Source organism: Portunus trituberculatus, chromosome 31, assembly GCF_017591435.1.
Source record: "Portunus trituberculatus isolate SZX2019 chromosome 31, ASM1759143v1, whole genome shotgun sequence".
NCBI lineage: Eukaryota > Metazoa > Arthropoda > Malacostraca > Decapoda > Portunidae > Portunus > Portunus trituberculatus.
In genome coordinates, this window is record NC_059285.1 from 876,160 (window position 1) to 891,474 (window position 15,315).

The 15,315-nt window shown below is 40.7% G+C and overlaps 2 protein-coding genes across 4 annotated transcripts; one reads left to right on the top strand and one right to left on the bottom strand.

Annotated features, from left to right (window-relative positions):
- On the bottom strand, positions 1 to 5,116 carry LOC123511472. Of its 2 annotated transcripts, none has more exons than XM_045267399.1 (5): positions 4,905 to 5,116; positions 4,535 to 4,752; positions 3,370 to 3,495; positions 2,647 to 2,733; positions 1 to 2,532 (listed from the first exon to the last, which is right to left on the bottom strand). In XM_045267399.1, exons 2-5 carry the CDS (start codon positions 4,699 to 4,701, stop codon positions 2,001 to 2,003), a joined length of 912 nt encoding a protein of 303 aa, XP_045123334.1. In that variant the 5' UTR covers positions 4,702 to 4,752; positions 4,905 to 5,116; the 3' UTR covers positions 1 to 2,000. The 2 variants fall into 2 exon arrangements, with proteins under 2 accessions (XP_045123334.1, XP_045123333.1); XM_045267398.1 differs by having other exon boundaries at positions 4,535 to 4,754; positions 4,854 to 5,114.
- Positions 5,117 to 7,053: 1,937 nt separating this feature from the next.
- LOC123511475 (60S ribosomal protein L13-like) lies at positions 7,054 to 15,205 on the top strand. 2 transcript variants are annotated; one of them, XM_045267403.1, is made up of 6 exons: positions 7,054 to 7,161; positions 11,375 to 11,576; positions 12,379 to 12,430; positions 12,919 to 13,092; positions 13,797 to 13,928; positions 15,083 to 15,205. In XM_045267403.1, exons 2-6 carry the CDS (start codon positions 11,386 to 11,388, stop codon positions 15,167 to 15,169), a joined length of 636 nt encoding a protein of 211 aa, XP_045123338.1. In that variant the 5' UTR covers positions 7,054 to 7,161; positions 11,375 to 11,385; the 3' UTR covers positions 15,170 to 15,205. The 2 variants fall into 2 exon arrangements, with proteins under 2 accessions (XP_045123338.1, XP_045123337.1); XM_045267402.1 differs by lacking the exon at positions 7,054 to 7,161 and adding an exon at positions 7,662 to 7,937.
- The last annotated feature ends 110 nt before the right edge of the window (positions 15,206 to 15,315 follow it).

Sequence of the window (15,315 nt, forward strand, 5' to 3'; positions counted from 1 at the left end):
TTGCTAATTGGAATCTTTTATTGATCGCTTCACCAGTTATCAGGCAATAAATCAATCACCACTTCCTGATTATTGGTTGTTGCTGATAAGGATCATTATCAATTACATATCATGGTAAGTTTTTTCATTGTCTTGCCTGGCTGTGGATATGTGTAGTGAGACAAGTAATGCTCGTCATCTCATGGCATGTATTATTTACAATATCCTACCTCTTGTTGGAGAAAAGATGCTTTGCTGTAAATTCATTATATACTTATTTGTAAAGGAATAAATAACCTCAGCAAAATTGTTATGAAATGCCACAAGTAAAACAAAATTGTATCGATTATTATGTTTGATATACCATTCTCCGAGGAGCAGCCCACTATAAGGTGACTGTGTCTCTGGGATATTTCTTCCTTGTAATTATCCATGTCACAATTCAGCAGTCATGCATCTCTTCCTTTTTCTTCACACATGAAATATTAATAAATAAATATAATGATGATGATAATAATAATAATGATAATTCATATATGCATGAGGAGTTTTCTAACTAAATATTCAGTACATACTCAGCCACAGGTCATAAGTCTACACGATGAAAGTATCTTGGTATCTAATTCTATTCTTTTCTGCAGCGGAAAGTGAAAAGCTAATGTATTACCTGTAGTTTAAAAATCTTGTCTAGGCCAGAATTCATCAGTGAAAATGATGAGGATACACCACAAGAACATTTTCAATTTCCTTTTTTTTATTTTTTATTTAATTTATATAGTTATTTTTAGTTTTTATTTATTTTTTATTATTATTATTATTTTTTTTTTTATACAGTTGCTTGTAATGTATGCTCACCAGCAAAAAAAAGTACCACTAACATATCCCCCTAGATATAGATGGACATATTCTGAGCATGGCTTTCACTGAGTGGATGAGAGAGGCATGAATATAATCCTTCAAAGTCACACCCCTTATATGGAAAACAATACACAGTAACATTATGTAGTTATGTATCATTCATGGACCAAGATAAGTGCTCTTGTTGCTAAATATATCCAGTTGTTGGCAGAGGACCAGTGTCTTGAATTTCAAAGATTTTAACAAAGGAAGAGAACATTTAGTAAGTCCCTCTCAGAACAGATTGGAAATGGTATACGTATACTGAAAGTGCTTGACAGTTTGAGGGTATATGTATGTTGGAAGCTGTTGCCTAAAAATGAATAAGTACAAAATACAAAGAAAAGTGGAAGTAAATTACATCCAGGTCACAAGCCCTGGATGTAAGTAACTAACCATTCATATAAGTATATTGACGTACATTACCAATAAGTATATAGACATACATTATCATCAATCAAACACAATTAACATCTACAAGTATGTATGGATTTAATTGTTTGTTGTGTTCTGCAGCAGTCTATATACAGATACCACTTGTTCAGTTTTGCAGCAGTCTATACTTATATATATTCAATTGTTTGTTGGGTTTCGTGGCAGTCAGTAGAGTCTATAATATAGACTTTTATATATATATATATATATATATATATATATATATATATATATATATATATATATATATATATATATATTATTTCTTTTATTTTGTACTAATACACTCATCTGCTCTGCCACCGGGATGGGGTTAATATTAATTGTTGCCAAATGCGTCTCGTGAAAAGTGGTCACCGTGGATTGCCTGGTTATTAGTTTGTGTCAAGGACTCTTATATATTCTTGTATATTCCTTGGTTTGTGTGCGAGCAGCCTGGCATGGCTCAGTGCAGGCGGTGACAGAGGCAGTGAGATTGGTGAAGACAAAGATACTGATAATAGTGATAGTAAAGAAGAGAACAGTGTGTCTGTAGCCTCTCAGTAACCAGAGCTCATTTCACGGTGATGCTATATCATAACCTAACATTGGTAACCCCCCAGAAATGATATGGCCAGGATTGGCAAGGAGTTAAGTGCTGGCATCTGTACATACACCACAGTGTCAAAGGGGATGGAGACAGAATAAGCCTAACAAGTACCACAAGGACACACATAGTCAGGGTTGTCTTGGAGCTCACTCACAAGAGCATTCAGAGCTTTTATTTTCGTGCAAAAGTGTTTACGACGTCTGCATTGATACAGTAGAAATGTGATGAATGGGTCTGGATTCCAATGGTTCTGTGACACTTCTCTGGCATTTTCTTGTTGAAGAAAAGCCAAACTTGAAGGCAAGCTCCTGGGAGTCAGTGGTTCAAGGAAGAGTGGCATAGTAGTATCTTGGTGAGAATGCCTTATCTCCGACAAATATCTGCACAGTTGTCTATTTTTAAGGAGTGTAGGAGATACCAGTACCACAACTGCCTTTGCATTACTTGATAGTCTATGCCAACCATCTTGTATATTTTGTCCATATGAAATGCTCCACTGATCTTCCACCTCCTCTCCTTTATTTCTCAGGCATCTCTTCAACTTATTTACGAGTTCTTTTTCCTTCTCTCCCTCCCCGTACACCAAAAGGAAGTGTTTGCGGCACACGTGGTTTCGGTAGAGTCTCTCAGCCCTGCAAACACCAAAACCAGGCTGTATGAGGTTGCTGTTATGTCACCAGAACTGTCATTTAAGTCATGTTGAAAGCAGTTAACACTAATTGCTCAAACTAACATACAGGACTTACCTTTCCTGACCCACTAGACCCGCAAGTTCTCTCAGCAGGTGACTCTGAAGCTCGTTCAGCTCTCTTTGGTCGTGTGGCTGTCTCTCCCTGGTGAAAAAGTGAACGTTGGGGAAGGATATGCGTTAATAACAAGTTACTTAACTTACATATTTACCACTGTTACTGTGGAATCACTTATTTCCAGAGCTGGACACGACTTATTCTTTTTTATTTATTTCCTTTTTCTTTCAAGTGAGACTGACTTTGCGAGTTTGCCGCCCGATCTGGTGCGACTTTACTTTTGGCCCACCTATTGCTTCTTACGACTTTGCGATTTATTACTCTCTCTCTCTCTCTCTCTCTCCGAAGTGCAACTAATAAGTGGTGCTAACGTTATTTCCATAATTCCCTTTCACTGATCAGGCACCACACAGCGTGCAGACATCTACACTTTACACGGAGCAAAGTTTCTGAGAGGCGTGGCAAGGAATTATTTTGGGTTTCATGTAAGAGGTGAAAAACTGACCAAAGGCAACAGAAAGATTAAAAAAAATAAATAAATAAAAATAAGGCTAACTTATGTTCCTTTCATGAATTTCATGCAACATTCCTATTTCAGTGCATTCGATTCATAGTATTCATAATGGAACAGGCTGCGTGTGACTTGATAGCCTACTCTTTCCCTGACGGAGATTAAATTGAGTTCTTAGTAATACAAAACCGTGTGAAGTAGGAGGAACTCACCCCGCTTCGGCTGTGAACTGATCTTGATCTTGATCTTGATTGATTCTGGCCGGTCCCTCCGAGGGCTTCAGAGTGAGTCTGGAGTAACAAGAGCTTCCCATGCTCTTGATGTCTGCGTGTGGAGTTCTTTAAAGAAAGGAGATTAATGTAGTTTTAATGTTGAATTATCGAAAACTCATCCTAAATTCTGAATTTCATCAGTGAATTACTGGAGTTTGTCAATGAAAATTAATGATTTAGATAAATAGACTTTTGTAAAAGATTCACCGCACAGGTCTACGACTCTACAATATGCGAAGGATACATCACCCTTCATGGAGCCTGTTGGGTTTCTGCAGAATGGTTTCATGACTATGCACATAACTGGGACAATGATAATGATGTTATATTCTTGGTATATAGTAACACAAAAGCTATAATGTGAGTGAATCGAATTGATCAAAGTAACAATTATTTATGTATGGAAATTACTCCACAACAACAGCAACACTGTTACACAGCGACATGGCATGTCCATTCATGGTCAAGGTTGTCAAGTGACCTCAGGTTACTGTTCCTGTTGGTGTCTGCCGCAGGCATCAGCAGGTGCCTCGCCTCTTAGCTTCATATTTGTATCCGACCATCCGTACGTGCTTGGTGAAATTACTCCCATTCTGTTTTCAAACAAGACTGACTACAAAAACTTTAGCAAACAAGTTTTTAGTAGTCATTATTGAGCTTTACAAATATAAGACATAATTGTAGGTAGTGGAATGTGGTGCATGCTTTATAAGGAACAATACCGCTGTGTAAATATACATGAATTAAGAAGATAAAGAGAGAATGATGCAGTAAGAAGACGAGAAGAGAAGGGTGTAGAGTGAGACACTTCCCAAAAGAGGAGGAAGAAAAGGATGCAGAAAATGGAAAGGAGGAAGACAAGGATGCAGAAAATGAGACATCTTCCAAGAAGAGGATATTTGCTCGTTGCAGCGTGCCATATCCGGAGAGACGAGGCTCGTACTACATTGCACATTCCCAACGTTAAGGAATAGCGACGTCATGCCACTTCACTGGTAGCTGTAGGTACTGGCTGGTTAAGAGAGAGAGAGAGAGAGAGAGAGAGAGAGAGAGAGAGAGAGTCCTCGGACTTGAATTAAGGCTAAATTGTGCTCCGTCGACTTACCTGATATAAGCAGCTATTTCTGATTCTTCCGAGGAAAATAGTGTTTGTTTGTTTGTTTTTTCCTCCCTCTCTTTTTCTCCGTGACGGAGTCTGTGTGGAGAGTTATCGCATGGGCGGCTGCTGCGCTTGGTCCCCTTTGTTGGGCCGAGTTGTCTGTGACGCAGCATGCGCCACACTTAATACTGAGCTGGTTCAGGGAATTGTTGGTTGTACGACGTCTCTTGAAAAAAAAAAAAAAAACAGCAGTTCAAGTGATGGTTATGAGACGCCTTACAGTTACAGCAATATATCTGTGAGCTGTGTCTGTTGTTCAACTCACCAGATTAACACTACACATGCAGGACAGTTAAGGACGTCAGCCACCACTCACTATTCATGTTACTCATGGACGCACTGAGAGGACGACGGCAATGATAATGACTGCAAGGGAAGACAGCCTCGGAGGCCGGAGCCTCCCCAGCAGAGAGGCTTGTGGTGGGAGGAGCATCCCTTCGTGTGTCCACGCACTGTACAGCACATCATCTACTGTGTTCATTACTTACTCCAGGGGTCCGTTGATGGTAAGCAGTGTGGTCTTACCCATAACCATGTCAGGAAAAATGCTGCCTTCGAAAATAAAACCAAGTGGAAAGGTTGAATGTCCTTCTAATAAGTGAAAAAAATAAATAGACCAATAAATATATCTGGCACCACTGGCGGCAGAAAGGAGGGGAGTGGGAGACCTCAACGCTGCAATGTGTTACGAGTGGTATCTTTTTGTTTTTTATTTTATCGGTCAAAGCCTTACTCTCCGTGTTTAGTCTCATCAGTAGGCACACTTTAATGTTGTCAACATTGGAGGGATGGTCAGGGATCATTTTATCCGACACACACACACACACACACACACACACACACACACACACGAATACACTATCTTCGTACGAGATCCGGGCCGTCTTTAGGAAAAGAATTTCCACTTAGCAGTGTTGACGTCACACACACCCACGCACTTGCTGAAGGGATGTGAAGGAATGGTCACTGGCCGCTGGCTCTCATCTCGATCGTGGTCGTTGAGTTTTAGGTGCTTAGAAAAGAGACATAACAATGGAAGTACAGCGTGCATTGTGTGACTGAAATTTTGTGGACTTTAACCCCTGTTTGCTTCGGTGTCCAGGCTGAGGTCATACAGATCTACACACTCTGTAATTGATAGATAGATACATTTATTGTTGCATTAATAATGAAATACAACATTCAAAGGGGTTTTTAATTGTGCTTTTACGATTTTAACGACGGATTAACAGGATTTTTCAATTCTAAAGGCTCTAGTTTATAGGTTCCCAACCTGGGATTTATGAACCAGCAGGGGTTCACAAGAAGGTTTCCAGGATTACTTAGATGGCTGATCTAATAATATCGCTTGCAGTACCATCGCATATTGAGTAAATTAACATTACTGTTCGATGCCAGATTACTGGGAGTTCGGGTAGATGGTCTTACAACTCACAGGTTCTTAATGAGAAAAAGGTTGAGATGCTGAGCAGAGTTGAAGTGAAGAGAGTTGTATAGGTGTTTTTGCGATTCTAGTGACAGGTTAACAAATTATCTGTACTCAAAGGCCTCTAGTTAAATTGACGGGTTTTTAAGGATGTTTGTACTATTCTATTGACAAATTAACAAGATTTCTACACTCAGAAGCCAGACCATTCATGGGATTACATTAGCGAGGAGGAAAGTGGGTGCGTCCTGATCTAGACTACATATATTGCATTTTTGTTGTCATTATGATTATTATTATTATTATTATTATTATTATTATTATTATTATTATTATTATTATTATTATTATTATCATTATTATTATTCTGGAATCAGGGTGTCTTGTATAAGCACTCCCAGGTCTTTTTCTTCCTTCCTTTTCGTTATTATCTCTTCTCACATTTTGTATTCTATTCCCACGTAGGTCGTCTATTACTTTTATCCATTTCCATCACATGACATTTGTCGGCATTAAATTCTAATTTCCATTTTTGGCTCCACTCTTATAGTTCATCAATGTCTCTGCAATTCATACAGTCCTCATTGTTCTTTATTACTCTCAAGAGTTTTGAATCATCAACAAACAAATTTATGTAGCTACTTACAAACCCTCTTGTTATATATCATTCACATATATTTGAATCATTATTGGTCCCAGCACTGAACCCTGAGGTACTCCACTTGTTACTCTGCTCCAACTTGATTGGGTGTCTCTTATCACTGTCCTCATTTTTCTTCTTGTTAAGTTATCGCTCACCCACCTTAAGATACTTCGCTTTGCTCTGTCTGTCTGATAGATTCGTCACCCTCCCTGGGGTGGATGACGCTACAACTGTTACTGTCCCTTTACTCCTCAAATCACTTCTTTTATAATTCAGTTTACCCTAAAACTCCATTCTTTCTATTGAAATTCATGATCTTAACCTGACATTAATTTACCTTAACTACTTAAAATCAGATTACAATTAATTTATGCAACCAAGGAAAAATATTTAGTGGTGAGAATAAAGGAAAGAAATAAGTGTTGTGATGCGTGTGTGTGAAGAGAACCATCGCACCGGCGGGGTTTGTTTTGCTCTTTCCGAGAGGGTCCTGAAGGAAGGCGGGTGTGTATCGAGTGTGCCTTGTATCTTTTGGCTTACACGCTTTATCATTAGTGTACTGTGGGTGTAGGGTATCTGGCAGGGCGGTGCGGTGGTAGGGCAAGGTGTGTGAGTGTGGCAGGCCGGCGGATAAGGTGGGATGTGATGGATAATGGCGGGTTAAGGTGGAGGAGTCATGTGTGGGGCAGCTGGTGTGGCGGAGCCGTGATGTTTTGGTGGTGGTGATGTGAGCTGTGGTGTGGCGGAACTTGAACTGCGAGCCGTGTGGGGAGTAGTACAGTGGTTTGTGGTGAGTGTAGCATCACCACCACCTGGCTGTGTTGGTGAGCTGCGACCCGGGTGGTGACTGGTGGTCAGGAAAGTTCAACCAGGTAGTTGTGGTGAGTGCAGCATTGTGGTGGTATAGTGTGCTGCTCAGCCTCACCACCTCGCCGCCGCCTGGGGTAGTAGTGGTGATGGTGGTGTCATGATCGTGGGCCTGGAGCGTGGCTGATCTTCCTTCCCACATGTTGGCAGCGTGTGGCGGATCTCACTTGCTTTACAAACAAAATAATTCTTGGTTTGCCCAGAATAGATTTAGTTTTGCCGCAAATTTGTGTACTTGGTGAAACTAGCCAGCCATGCCAAAGGTTCCAAGTGTTTACCGGTCTACGCGGAAAGCCAGATATCCTTACATTCAGTTTTGGTGTTGGCTTTTAAAGTTTGAGTGAATTTCCTCGTGTTGCACTGTTTCCTCTACAATTCAATAATGCCTTCAACACATCTCATCATATTTTCCAGTGAGAATCTTGAAGGTTTCTATCATATGTCCCTGTGGCCTCTGTTGGCTTGTGTTGGTGGTTTCACCTTCCTTAGTTTTTTTTTTTTTTTTCTATTTTATTTATGTAAGAGGGAGGACTGCCAAGGGTAAAAAAATGGATATTAGAAAAAAGGCCCACTTGAATTGTGGTCTCGTTAAAAGAATCTGAAGAATTAGTGTCAATCTCAATAGTTAGTTGGTGACGGGAGCGTGACGTTTCGTACCCACGACGATTCGTACACAAGTAAAAACGATGTTTCGTGCACAAGGAAAACGATGTTTCGTACACAAGAATAAGGATGATTCGTACACTCGGAAAACACAATGAAAACAATTGCCATGTTCAGGTAGTCGACCACTCCTAGTGTTTACTACATGTAATTTCTTATAAGTAATTGTGTAGATGAAATGGTAGTTTACTTGAATGATTAATGGTTGTACGTTTTAAAGTCTTAAATGGTTGTACGTTTTAAAGTCTTAATGAGAGTTGTTGACTTTCAATAATATAGTTATTAAAAACAATTTGAATACCAAAGTAATTGCTCTACCAACTCTGAGTAGGTCTAAATATGTTACAGTCATTAACTAAATCCAGACAATATGGATGCGTTCCGTGGGGCCAACAACTGTTCACTGTTAACTAACAGTGACCGGAACGAATTCGTCTGCTGGCCGTTAGCGGCAGCTAACAGGTTTCCTGGTGTAGCACATAATTACTTGCTGCATAGCTCTTGATGTCGCTCAATGTCTTTCTATGAAGTAAATAGCCAATTGCAGCTGACGCACTTGTAAAAAGACGGCAGGGTTCCCTCTTCCAAGGTTTGTTTACAAACAAAACAGCTGACAGGGAGGAGCTAACACCTACCCGAGCCGATAGCTGCTCCGAGCTAACTGTTAGCACTTGTCAATTTATAAATCAGCTATAAATTGCAAACAATTTACAAAATTACTAAAGTTTTGGGAGATTTTCTTGGCATATTGACTGAAATGAATCCTGGTATGGGAAAGATCACAAATCTTCAAAGCCAGAGCTCAAACAGCTGAGCTATTGTGCCCCAACAACATGAATTTCCTTTATTATTCCTCATAATAGTATAAATCTCTCTCTCTCTCTCTCTCTCTCTCTCTCTCTCTCTCTCTCTCTATATATATATATATATATATATATATATATATATATATATATATATATATATATATATATATATGTGTGTGTGTGTGTGTATGTACGAAACGCACCCTTTTATAGGTACGGAACGTTGTTCTGCGTGTCTACGAAACGTCATATTTGTGTACAAAACGACGGGTGTACGAAATGATGCTAACCCGTTGGTGACCTGCAGATGGAGTTAATTGGTCTTCTATCTGATCTGATCCCTTCAATTTTGATCATGTAACTTATGTAGAGGAGATCGTAGGCGAGCAAAGACGATCAAGTCTACCACCAGTGGTGTTAATCAGACCAGCCAGTGTGAAAACTCATTGCAGTGTGTGTGGAGCAAGCCGGGTGGCGGGCTGTCTGCTGGGACGCTGCTCCACCTTGTCATTTGTGGTGGTGGCAGGTAACAACGGTCAGTAGTGTAGTGACCGTGTTCACCTGCGGCTGTGTTAGCTCAGCTTAGATCGTGTCAGTGCTGTAATGCCTTTGTTGTTCAGCCAATTGCTAGAATCAGCTTTGTAAGTGTTACAGGGCACCTTGGCCCTGTGAGGTGGACCTTGAGGGGGATCACAGCTACCAACAAATGTAGTAGGCAGCTCACCATGTTATATTTGATTAATTACACCAACACCTCACTACTTACTTCTTTTCTTCTTCTTTTGGTAGATTTTGACCTGTTTTCTATGAAGTTGTGCTTTGCTTCCATCGCAAATCAGTACTTCCCCCCTCCCCCCTCCTGTTGTCCCTTACGGATTGCCAGCACCGCTGCTCACTGCTGGGTACACCACCCTATTTAAACTTATCTATTTAGCCAAAACTAATATAACCTAGCTAATGTAAGATAACCTTGTTGAGGCAACACGCACTGTACTGACACATCTTTCCCAGAACAAATTAACTTTGTCTGGCCCAATTAAACTGATCTAACCAAAGCAAACCAGCCTTACCTGACTGGCAAAGTTAGGAAAGAAATTAATATGAAGTTGTTATCGTATTTTCTCTGCAAAAATCTGGTGATTCAATGGATATAATTGAGACAACACCCTGCTTGTTCACAAATCTTCCATACACTGATGGAAATGCAGTTGCTTCTCTCTGATTAGCCAGATTGATAATGTATTATTTTTCCTGGCCAGTGGCTGCATGCTCAGACAAAAGAACTAAATCACTGTCACTGATTTCATTTGTGTGCAAATAATGTGATGATGCACACACACAAAGAAACACACCTGACGGCTTTCCCGGTGCCTGTATGTCCTCCACACACACAGGTGTGGCAGTATGGTAGCTTTCCCCAAAAAAATGGCAAAGCTTTTAAAAATTGTCAATGTTGTAAACAATTTGTGTTGGGTATGTATGGGTTCGAATTGCTCAGAATGAAAAGCTCTGTAAGATGAAAGGGATAACAAAAGCCACGTTGGTGTTGGTGTAAAAATATAACAATACCACAACCAGGTGTTTGCCAGACACAGACAACTGCTGTGTTAGAAGGAGCCAGTGCACAGAGTCACAAAGGCAAGGGAGTATGTGGGGTGTGGGTGGCCCAACAGTCTTTTGACAGCTAGTTCTCCACTGTTGCCACATATCACAGCTCACCAGCCCTTTCTCCAACCCCAATCAAGGACTGACTGGTGAGTCAGGTCAGGGGGAGGTATCGGCAATGTGTGCCATGTTTAGGATTGAGGTGGAGGGAGGCTTTTATACATAAAACACATCTTTATTTTTACCTCAACAGGGATGTGGTTCAAAAGTTTGAGGTAACTTTAAACCACTCAACAAATGGCAAAGTATCTGGGTGGTACGTGATGGGATTTTGAACCTACGCGTGGATGTCTGCCCAGTCCCATGCCCACCATCTTATTCACTAGGCCACTGCCTCCCTAAATTTGTAAATGTACCAATTTATATAAAAATAAGAAGAGAAAGAAAGACAAACAGGGTGAGGAAGTGGAGTGGGGTTGTAGAGAGAAGGCAAGCCTGTGATCTGTGGAGAGATGGCAATAATGGGCATCCTGGTGAAGCCCAGGGCCACACCTTAATGTGGCTACTTAGATTGACTAGACTATAACAAGACACACACACACACCAGCAAAATCACAAGGAATTTTGTTGGTATAAGCAAAGGCATAACTTGGTATGTCCTGTTTGAGTCCTGTGCTCTTAGGCTGCGTGCGTGTGTGTACGTGTTTGTGTGCGTGCGTGTGCATGTGTGGTGTGTGCCCCACCCTCCACTCACTGACTGGGCCTTCCTGTTGCAGGCCCCCCAACCATGGCTCCCAAGAGGAACAATATCATCCCCAACTGCCACTTCCACAAGGACTGGCAGCGCTATGTTCGGACGTGGTTCAACCAGCCGGCCCGCAAGCAGCGGCGCCGCAACAAGAGGCAGACCAAGGCCAGGCAGGTGGCCCCAAGGCCCCTTGGCAAGCTGAGGCCCATCGTGCGTTGTCCAACCTTCAAGTAAGACTGATCTTGATGCTGTTGTTGTGTGGGAGGAAGGATGTGCAGCCCTTGTTGCTACAGGAAGAAGTTCCTTACTAATTTTCTACTTAGAGTTGAAAATTTGCCAAACTTTTGTTCTTGTATTAGGAACATGTCACCTGCCCCACGGACATCACTCACCGGTGTGTGGTGGTGTCTCCTTTGTCCATTGAGGTGTGAGTGTGAAGTTGACCTCAAAGTTGTGCACATGTTGGCCAAGGTGGATTTAGTGTTCCTTGTAGGACTTGCCCTAAATGGTAAAGGTTCAGTATAACTATGGTGCCTTATTTATTTGTTTATTTATTATTTATTTATTATTATTATTATTATTATTATTATTTTTTTTTTTTTTTTTTTTTTTTATTATTATTATTATTATTTTTAATTGCCATTTCCTTCCAGACCTTCACAAGAGCCATTGTCTACATATAATACAATAGTATGAAGTGGTGGAAATGTGCCACCAACCCTTTGCTCCCAACAAGCTTGGGGAGCCGTGGGAATGTGTGGTTTTTGGGCTGGGTGAGATGAAAACAAGTAATTTCCAGGAAAACTGTTTGGGATCTCAATCAGTTCAGTCCTGGAACAACAAGCTGGAATGCATTGTGTTTGAGGACCGAAGGTTCACTGGATGTGCATACAATGGCTTTTGTGGAGGTCTGGAAGAAAATAGTTGAAAAATGGTGGCGCCGGAGTTATAGTGGACCTGTACCTCCCAAACAGTTAAGTTTGTGTGAATGAACCTGAAGCTTGAAGAGGACTTACTCTGACCTCCTTCCAGGTACAACACCAAGCAGCGGCTGGGCAAGGGCTTCACTCTGGAGGAGCTGAAGGTGTGTATATGACAAACCACTACTAGAAATAGATCCCCTCTTCTTGCCATTGCCATCTGTAATTTCATTACATTGCAGTCTGGGTAACAGTAAGCTAGGCAGGCATGTGGGTGACAACACCGCTGAAAGCTGAATAGCTCTTTACTGACAAAAAGATGTTTATTGTAGTGCAGCTGCTATAGTGTTCAGTTTTACTTGTCCTCAGAACTTCCTTTTTTGACCAATCAGATGTTTGCAAAATACCAATTTATTTATTTATTTATTTATTTATTTATTTATTTATTTTTTTTTTTTTTTTTTTTTATTAATTATGATTTTTCAAACACAAGGGTAAATCCTGCCAAGAGCAACTAAAGCTATTAAACAAAAAAGCCAACTTGATGCCAGTCCCCGAGCAAGTCCAAGAGAGTGACACAGATTAGGATGGTTCTTTATACTTTGTTATATATTTGTTGATATTGTTATGGAGTGATTTACGTTTTGACCAGGGTGCAGCTTTGAACCCCAAGTATGCCCGCACCATTGGCATTGCTGTGGATTATCACCGTACCAACAAGTCCATGGAATCCATGCAGCAGAATGTGCAGCGCCTCAAGGTGTACAAGAGCAAGCTGATCCTCTTCCCTCTGAAGTCTGCCAAGCCAAAGAAGACCGACTCCACGGTAAGCTGGCTCTTCCTGTGTAGAGTAGGCTGATTGGCATCTGCTGCAGTGCTTTTAATCCCTCGTATCCAAGGAACACCAATGAGAGCAAGTGGCCAGTGCCAAACCACTGATGGACACTGAGGCTTACAGCTCCTATCCAAGATCACGGTGGGCAAGAGAAGAGCTTGGTTCATTTTTTGTGTAATTCTAATTATTTATTCTCCTACAATATTAGGTTAAGGCATGTGCCATCAGATTCCCCCCACTACACAATAAACTTAGCATCATATAAAAAGATGAAAATCATTTATGTGATGAGTGTGTGGTAGGATGACTCTCTCTCTCTCTCTCTCTCTCTCTCTCTCTCTCTCTCTCTCTCTCTCTCTCTCTGATGAAAGTTCCTTTGTTGAAGTGTGGTTGTCCTGACGGCTTTTTAAAAAACTGCTAGATGTTTTCACCTTGTGCCATTTTTAGAACTGGCTTTGTCATAACCTAAATGTATCAAACTTGTATACAACTAGAACTAAGCAAGTCAGAAATGTTCAGGTAATTCATAGTACCAATAGTGCACTGAAAGTGACAAGTTCAAGCAAAACAAAGTAGCTTTACTTGTCCAGGAAGTTGTATGCTCTGAGGTGACGTGGAAATAGAGGGAGTTGAGATATTGTAGGGTTAAATGTCTTAGAATTCCGGTATCAGTGACGTCTGTATTCTGCTTGCAGCCACAGGAGATTGCCCTGGCACAGCAGATGAAGGGAGTGGTGATGCCTCACATTCCCAAGGCCAAGAAGGAGAAGGCCCGAGGCATCAGCAAACGTCAGAAGAAGTACAGTTGCTTCAATGCCCTCCGCCGGGTAAGTGTTGCATCTTTGCCTCTCGGACCTGTCCAGCGTAATCAAACTATAGATGTAAGACTCAATTATGATGACTAACAAACAGAAATGGATAAAATAGATCAAATTTAGAATACTAAATTGTGTATGTCATGTCTGTGTGTCACTTCTTAGGCCAGCATTGCCAGATGCAGAGGCTTGACCTTTATCTCAACACTATCTTGTATCTCTGTTAACAATGGTATTCTTCAGGGTTCTGTTCTGTCATCCACTTTCTTCCTGTTATTCATCAGTATTCTAAACCAAACTTATCCTATCAACTCTTAGGCAGACGATACCACCCTGCACTTTTCCGTGTCTTTTTGTAGATATTGAACCCTTCAGGAAGTAAACAGTTCATGCAGGGGTGCCATACAATGCTTGACTAATAATCTCTCTAAAATTTCTGATTGATAGAGCAAACATTTTCTGTCTTTCAGCTCCACACAACCAGATAGTAACTAGTATCTCCTCTCTCTCAGTAACACTCAACTGTTGCCCCTTCTCAACATAGAACATCCTCAGTCTGTCCCTTGCTTATAATCTAAACTGGAAACTTCACATCTTTTCTCTAGTTAAAGCAGTTTCTATGAGCAATTTAAGCCGGTTTTTCTCATGTCCCCAACTGCTAACTTTGTACAGGGGACTTACCTGCCCATAAACGTGTTATCCTTCAGATACTGTTTATAAACAAGATGGAATGTTAAGATTTTTATCGTAGTTGCTTGTAGCAACTTCACACTAAATTGTGGGCAGTGCGATAGTTGGAAATTAGAATTTTCAAATAATACGTAGCGACTTAAAACTCGTAACTATGTGTATTAACTCTTGACAAATTCAGACTAAATCACAAGATGCCGACCATTGAAAATTGACAGGCTTCTTTTGCACGAGTAGACTCCGAGTTGTAATTTGTCACTAAGAATGTGTGAAAGCCCCTTAATGAAAGAATTAACCAGTATTCTCAACCATTCATCCCTTTTATAGGTGAAATCTGAAACTCCCAACCTACTTCAGTATATCAAACTTCCTATGCCTTGAACTCTTTAAGATTGAGATTGTAAGATACTTATCCTGCAATTTTTAACAACTGCTTTTCTGTTTTGACGAGTCCTGTACATGACTGGCATTTTCAGGAACGGGCTGTTGCACGCACTTGGGGAATGCGTGCCAAGAAGGCGAAGGAAGCTGCCGAGGACGCTGCCGTCACGGGCAAGAAATAAAAACTGTAACTTATAAGAATAAAGTTGAGAAAGAAATGTGTGTGCCTGATACCCTTTCTTACCTACCTGGTGCAATGAGGTTTGCTTCCAGTGATTACCTTCACTTTTTTTTTTTTTTTTTAGTTAATATACACAAAATAGATATC